The 8,322-nt window shown below is 37.5% G+C and overlaps 1 protein-coding gene across 1 annotated transcript in view; it reads right to left on the bottom strand.

Moving 5' to 3' along the window:
• Positions 1-8,322, bottom strand: part of TMEM87A (transmembrane protein 87A) — a 73,164-nt gene that overhangs the window by 22,631 nt on the left and 42,211 nt on the right. The window contains exons 8-9 of the mRNA XM_007935284.2: positions 1,457-1,518; positions 486-669 (exon numbers count right to left, since the gene is read on the bottom strand). Of these exons, the coding sequence (XP_007933475.1) occupies positions 486-669; positions 1,457-1,518 (246 nt within the window). The remainder of the gene's footprint in view (positions 1-485; positions 670-1,456; positions 1,519-8,322) is intronic.

The following is an 8,322-nucleotide window of genomic DNA, read 5'->3' as shown; positions in this document are numbered from 1 at the left end:
GACTCATAGCGACCCCTGCTAGGGTTTCTGAGACAGTCTCACTATGAAAGTAGATTGTGCAACTTCCTTCCGAGGAGTGGCTGGTGGGTTTGAACTGCCAGCCTTCTGGTTAGCAGTCAAGTGCCTTAGGCACTATGCTACCAGAGCTCCTATCTTCTTTCTTAGATGTGCATAATAATAATATACCTTATAAATCAATGGTGACTAAGACTTGAAGGTGGAAATAATCTTTCCCAACATGACCACCACTATTTAAAATAATTTTAGGAATATATTTCAGTAACATTACTCCTATATAACACTGAACCCATAAGTAAATGAGTTTAAAAACAGAAGTCACAATCATAGTGATGCTGCTTAAGTTACGATAACAATTAAATAACTGAAAAGCTAGACGTATTCAATGATTGCTGAACTTAGAAAAATCTTTACACACCTTACCTGTTAATCACTCACAAAGTGGCAAATGCTCTTTGGTTACATACCAGATTCTCCTTTATATCGGATATTCTGAAATTCTGCATAGAAGACAGCTTTCTCAAGCATTCCCAGGAAGATTACAGCACCAATCCAAAACTGAATTCTCAGGAGATCTCGCCAATAGCAGGCAGACCATGCCAGCCAGAGAACACCAAACAGGACATACACAATACACATCACCATGAAAAACTGTCATTCAAGTGGGTAAGAGATAAAAGAGAAAATCAGGGACAAGAGCCAAGTATCTAGACTTAATATCAATATATAGTCTTAACAAATCACTAAATAAAACAAATAAACCTTGTATTTAAAAAATAATTATTTTGTTCCTTCAGAATTTAATATGAACACAAACAACTGTCTTCTCTTGAGCAGAGAGACATGATATAAAGACTAATCCTCATGTGCTACCCTCCTGTATTAAAAGAGCTTTTGCAGCTCACAATCTCTAATTGTGTAAAAGAAGAAAATACTGAGGAAGAAGAAAAGGCACGGCAGGGTTAGGATACATCTGGAGAGATTGAAATGCTAAAAAATGGGAAAACCTAAAAAGGATAAAGAGGAAGAACATAAAAACATTCATGAACAAAGGAAATCAGGAAATAGATTAAGGATATTCTCATACACACAACAATGAAAACAATGAAGCTTTGCCATTTGTTAACTTTAAGTGGGATCAGAAACTACAGCCTTGTAGTAAGGAGTGCCCTTTGATCCCAGAGAACATGAGATGGCCTCTAAGGTGCTTTTCAATGCTAAAATTCCAAAGTCATCAACCTCTTCATTTTACAGATGAGAAAGTAAGGTACAATGAACCCTCCAAGATCACAGTCTAGTAAGAAATCCAAAACTAGAAGCAACATTTACTGAGCTTTTCAGGAACAATATTTTTAAAAATAATATTGTCATAAAACTTGGATAATTCTTCAAGCTAAATTAATTTAATCTTGATGTTAAAGAATGTGAGTTCACTTACAATCATCAATGGATATTCTTCAAGTGTGAGGTACTCATAGGGACCCTTCACTTCAACAGTCACTGCAAAACACAATTCTCAGAATAAATTTAATGAATGTAGAAATGGAGAACACCATCTCAATTTGTTTAACGGAAGTAATGAACTTCTGGATCATTTACTTTTAACCATTTAAATCCTGGTGAATATTACCTTACATTCCTACAGCACACCTTGAAGTTCATTAAGTGTTCTCATAGTTCACGTTGTGTCCTACACACGCCTACATGCCTCTGATCCAGGCAGTATCTAAATATTTTAAGTGGAAAAGTCCTTCTGTTCCCATACACTTATCCTTTAAAGCACAGATTAAATGCTATTCCCTCCACAATGTCTTCTCTAAGCTTCTCAACTATTCTCTACTTCTTCTATACCCCAAACACAATTCAAATATACTCTTCTTACAACTCAGGACTAATATCCTTTGAAAAGTATAGGACCTCATTCTTTCATCCAGGGCTAGATTACAGAGTCCTAAGCATTGATAATAAATGGTGATATATATATATATATAAAACATATGTGTGTGTATGTGTGTGCCTTAACTAGCCATGATGTAACTTCTTTGTAAAAATGTCAATCAACTTCTTAAAAGAAAAAAATCAGTCTGAAGGGAAACGGAAAATAAAATACATTTCTCTAATTTTTATTATCTAAACATTCATTTCCTTAAAGAACTGTTCAAATTCCTTATACAGAGATACATAAATATTCTGATAAAATATAATCTTCTTATAAATGCTCTTAGTTGCTTTCTTGGAAGATGAATTCAGAAACATACTCAGTGTTGCAAAACAGAAAATATATTTTACATGATAAATATTGAATTATAAATCTTAATACGACTACCTACTGCCATCAAGTTGATTCCAACTCACAGCGACCCCATTTGTTTTCTAAGGCTGTAAATCTTTATGGAAGTAGATTGCCCATCTTCCTCCTGTGGAGCAGCTGATGGGTTTGAACTGCCAGCCTTCTGGTTAGCAGCCAAATGCCTTATCCTCTACACCACCAGAGGTGCTTCTTAATATGCCCAATGCCTTATTTATTAGCACATATAGAGCAGTATCAAGCAGTTGCATGCAACAGATAATAAAAAGTGAAACTCACTTGATATATAAATCTTTTAATGTTAGATAAATATTAATACTTCTAGTATTTTTTGGATGTTAGCTATGTATTATATTATTACCCATGTTAGTATTATATCGCATTATATGGCATCTACGTGTATGCCAAACATTTTAGTTATAATATTTTTTTATAAAACTTAGGATCTAACTCAGGAGCTCTGGTAGCTTAGTACCTAAGGCACTTGACTGCTAACCAGAAGGCTGGCGGTTCAAACCCACCAGCCACTCCTCGGAAAGAAGATGGGGCAATCTATTTCTGTAGTGATACTGCCTCGGAAACCCAAGTGGGGTTGCTATGAGTCGGGTGTGACTCGATGGCACATAACAACAACAAGGATATAACTCTATATGTAAATGCTTTATAGTTAAAAAGAAATGTCATTGTATTCACTGCAATGATTGACCTATTCAAATTCCTTGGTTTTGCATGTCATTTGGGGCTGGAGTTCCCATTGGTTGTTTACTAGGACTTGAGCAAGAGCATACTCTCATGTTTGTATCATGGCAGAAAGCACTGCTGGGCCTCCTGGCTAGAGTTGCTGGATCAGCAGACATGGATGTACAAGATCCAAAAAACAAACCAAACTAACTGCCATCAAGTTGATTCCAACGCACAGAGACCCATTTTGGGTTTCCATGGTAGTAAATCTTTATGGAAGTAGATTGCCCTGTTTTCTCTCCATGAAGCGGCTGGTGGGATTGAACCACCAACCTTCTGGTTAGCAGTCAAACGCCTTAGGCACTACGCCACCAGAGCTCCTTGGATGTACAAGATAGTTCCCTCAAAATCCATCAGAGCTTTATTGTCAATTAATATCATCTGTCCTTGCCCAGTAATGACGCATGTTGGATTCAGTTGCATATTGGGTGAATGTAGTAAGAGTTAGACTCAACAGCCCACTCCCACCTCTTGTTTATTAGAAAGCAATAGTGTACTTCCAAGAGACCCACTGGGATAAGGAATTTCAATTCCTTATAGGAGGAAACAATAGGAAACAGATGTCAACAAAGGTGTTAAAGTGAGAGCCTCATGGCTTAAGACACCCTGGTGTGTAGGCACCCTCATGACCCTGCATGAACATTATTCCTGGCCAGAGCATTCTCATACACTGGAGCTGGTATCAATTTCACTTAGTGCCCTGACAGTTCTCTTCCACTGTGGTGCTCACTTTTCCTTATGTCCTATCTGCTTAGCATAGTTAGGTCTTTGGTTTAGACAACTGGTGACCCTGTTTTGTTGATGTCCTAAGCATGTGTTTACTTTGCTTATTTGTTAATCCATTCCTGCTTTCATCCCTCTTACTTAATTTTCACTACTGCTTCATATTTTTTACCCACTTCAATTTGATGTGATCTTGCTATATTAATATGTCTTTGTAAGCCATCTTAGATCTTTTTCAGAATGAGATAAGGTATTTAAAAACAAGACAAACAAACAAAAAACGCTAGGAATTCACACACATAATGTATCCTCGCTGATAAAATAATGTAAAATACTATCCATCTTCCCAATCACATACCCTGGATCCCAAACTGAAAACAAAACTTCAGACTGATGCAAAGCACTATCCACTACAGAACTGGACCTTCCCAAAACTTGCTAGTTAATACTTTTCAAAGTTTCTGTAACTAATAACAAATTATGTAATTAATGAGGCAAAGCAAGTGACAACAACAACATGAATTTGAAAGACAGATTTGCCTTACTGAAGCAACCCTGCTATTATTTTAAGATTGTTTGAAATTAATAAAATTACTTGGTTTAATTCTAGGTATGATTAATTAATAAAAATTTGATGGATCTGACAATCATTCCCAGATACTAGTAACTGTCCACACAACAAAAATTTCCTACTAGCTTTTATAAGGCAAGAAAGATACATATTAGTAAAAGTAAACCACGCCTACTAATTAATTATATGAATAAAAAGGAGAATCCCATAGTAGTAATCTTATAAAAATTTCAAAGCAGAACTGCTTACTAAATTCTACTTCTGTATCTTCTTAATGCAACAAAAGAATAAAACAATTAATGAATGTTTGTATCACATTCTTTACTGACCAGGGGTCATAAAATATAGCATATGCACCAAATCCAGCCCTCCGACTATTTCTGTAAATAAAGTTATATTGGAACATAGCCACATCCATTTATTTAAGCACTGTCTATGGGTGGTACCAGTTCAAAGCCACCAGCCACTCCTCGGAAGGAAGACTGGGCAATCTACTTCTGTAGAGCTGCCTCAGAAATCCAAGGAGGGGTTGCTATGAGTCGGATCCAACTCGACAGAGTGAGTTTGGTTTTGGTTTTGGTTTATGGGTGGTACAGTGGTTAAAACACTGGATTGCTAACCAAAAGTTCAGCAGTTCAAACCCACCAGCCGCTCCATGGGAGAAAAATGAGGCTGTCTCCTTCCATAAGGATTTACAGCCTTGGAAACCTTCTGGGGCAGTTCTACTCTGTACTATAGGGTCGTTATGAGTCAGAATCAACTTGATGGCAGGGAGTGAGTTTATGGTTGCCTTGGTACCAAAATGGCAGAGCTGTACAGCTGCCACAACAAAAAAATATTATCTAGCCCTTTATTTAGGAGCTCTGGTGGCGTGGTGCCTAAGTCATTTGACTGCTAACCAGAAGGCTGGCGATTCAAACCCAGCAGCCACGCCTAGAAAGGAAGGTTGGGCAATGTACTTCTGTAGCGATACCACCTCGGAAACCCAAGGAGGGGTCACTATGAGTCGGATCTGACTCCACAGCAGTGCATGCATGTGTGCATGTGTAGCCCTTTAAGTCTGCCAACTGCTGCTCTATGTTAAAATGAAACATACAATTACTGAGCACTTATGTGGCAGGCACTATGAAAAACACAGGCAATAGAAAGATGAACATGATGCGTGCCCTCTAAAGGATTACTATCTAGGAGTTGAAAAGCTAGATCTCTGAGCAGACCTAGGAGGATGGGTATATATTTTCCAGGACAGTAGAAAGCCTTCCAGGCAGAGGAAGCAACACAAACAAGGACAGGTGTGAAAGTGCATGGCACATTTAAGGAACACTATAGTCTGAGATGACTCATGGTACCAAATAGTGTAATGCAGCAAAAGGTAAACTAGGTAAGAATGGAAAGGGCTTTATAAGCTTTGCTGTGGAATGAAGACATTTTAGAGGCAAACAGGAGTCAACAAAGGTTTTAATGAAGAATGAAGAGAAGTAAAAGGACAGAACAGTTTTAGAAGGCTAATCATAGGACTTTCAGATAAGACAGCATAGTTAGTCCATGCTTTAATGTATATTTCCGCTCCAAGCAAGAGATATATAAACATTTAAAAAAAAACAAACCCAAAAGCATTATAATAGATTGAATTATGTTCCCCTCAAAATTTGTGTCAGCTCACATTCTCAGTGGTTTAGAAGTTATGTAATGATAATACCCCATGATGTGATCTGATGTGATAAGCCAATCAGGTGTAAGTGGATTAAGGGTGTGATGCAAGCACCCTCAGTCCCATCACAGGCCTAATCTGATTTAAGGGGAGCTTCCCTGGATTGTGGCCTGCAACACTTTCCATCTGACAAGAGGTAAAAGGAGAGAGAAGGGAGCAGAGAAGGGGACCTACTACCACCAAGAAAGAGGCACCAAGAGCAGAGCACATCCTTTCTACCCTGGGTGCCTGTGCTGGGATCTTCCTAGAACCAAGAGACACAGAGAGAAAAAGCCTTTGCCTAGAGCCAGCACTCTGAATTCAGATTTTTAGCCTCCAAAACTGTGAGAATAAATTTGTTTGTTAAAGCCATCCACTTGTGATATTTCTGTCACAGCAACATTTTATATATACATACATACGTACACACACACACACATTGGAAGAGACTAGCATAATCTGATATATCAAAACTAAACAGAATCTCAGAATAGTGTATGTGGATCATGAATCCATGATTATTCTGGATGCTGGGTCTAGAGAAGCTGGGAGTTCAGTTCCTATGAGAATCACTGTAACTACTAGGATTCCAAGAAAAATGGTGACCATAACCAGGTTTGATCCATGAAGAGACTGAAATGGGAATGGGCTGGCATGGAGCTGGATTTATCCTCTATCCTCTTCAATGAAGGAACCAAAAAAAAAAAAACAAAAAAAAAACACCTCAACTGCTACCTTGGATTATTACTCATTATAAGGCCATGGGTCTGGAGAAACAGGATATAGATATATTCTTGGGACCAGAAATTGTGCCAGGCCACCTACTGGTTTGCTATAGATCTGCTACAATAACCTCTGTCATGGATTGAACTATAATCCCCCAAAAATATGTGTCAGCTTAGCTGGGCAATGATTCCCAGTGGTTAGGCAGTTACATAATGATGTAATTTGGCAGTTATGCAATATGAAATTATCCCTCTGATACAATCCAATGTGATCACCTATCAGTTTTAAGAGGATTAGGATAGGATGCAACACCATTACTCAGGTCACAACCTTGATCCCAATAATGTAAGGGGAGTTTCCTGGGGATGTAGTCTGCATTATCTTTTATCTCATACGAGATATACAAGAGAGAGAAGTGAATAAAGAAAGAGGGACCTACTACGACCAAGAAAGAAGAGTCAGGACCAGAGTATATCTTTTGGACCCAGGGTTTCTGCACTGAGAACCTTCTAGACTCAGGGAAAGACTGAAGTCAAGCCATATGAAGATCACCCAGGAGCAGAAGCTAAAAGAGACAAAGCCTTCCTCCAGAACCAACAGAGAGAGAAAGGTTTTTCTTAGAGCTGGCATCATAATTTCAGACTTCTAGCCTCCGAAACTGTGAGAGAATGAATTTTTGTTTGTTAAAGCCATCCCCCTATGATATTTATGTTATAGTAGTGCTAGAAAACTAAGACAACTTCCTTGTCACTATGAGGTTAATTACAAGATCTACTTCTGTAGCAATACTGCCTTAGAAACCCAAGGAGGGGTTGCTATGAGTTGGGTCTGACTCGACAGTACATAACAACAACGACATTTCTGGATTAGGAGTTAAGCATTCAATTTAAGAAACCAAAAAAGCAAAAGTTTAAATTTAACTCAGAGGAAGGAAATAATAAAGATGAAAGTACAAATCAATAAAACAGAAAACAAAGTAAGTAATAGCAAAAATTAACAAAACCAAAAGCTGGTTTACTAGGGTAAAAATGTATTAAGATAAAATTCTAGAAAGATTTATTAAGTTGAAAAGACACAAAAGCAGTATTAAGAATACAAAAAGTTTACAGAGATTTTTTTTAAAAAAGAATAACATACATAACTTTTTGCCAAAAATTGAAATCTTGATGAAATGGGCAATTTCTTTTGTAAAAAAACTGATTCAAAGGAAAATCAAAAACTTAAGTACATTCATTACTATTAAAGAAAATAAATAAGTTGTTTAAAATTTATCTGGGGGGAAAAAGACTCAAATAGTATTACAGATAAATTCTATTAAACATTAAAGGAATGAATAACCATGACCTTTGCAGTGTAGTAAATTACTTTGTGTGGCTTTTCTACCCATAAGTCTTTGTAAACTCCAAGATGGGATTTGCTATGAGCAACCTGATTGCTGAAGGTGTCTACCTGGAGTATTTCTGTTGGGAGTGGCACAAAACAATGTTCTGGGAGGTGCCCACTCTCTCTCAGGTGCTTAGAGTTCCGATGCTGTAATTGGCTAGT

This window comes from Orycteropus afer, unplaced genomic scaffold (genome assembly GCF_000298275.1).
Source record: "Orycteropus afer afer isolate SDZICR_OR568_19922 unplaced genomic scaffold, OryAfe1.0 scaffold00026, whole genome shotgun sequence".
NCBI classification, from domain to species: domain Eukaryota; kingdom Metazoa; phylum Chordata; class Mammalia; order Tubulidentata; family Orycteropodidae; genus Orycteropus; species Orycteropus afer.
Note: the sequence above shows the minus strand (reverse complement) of the source record. Positions and strands in the feature narration are given on the sequence as shown.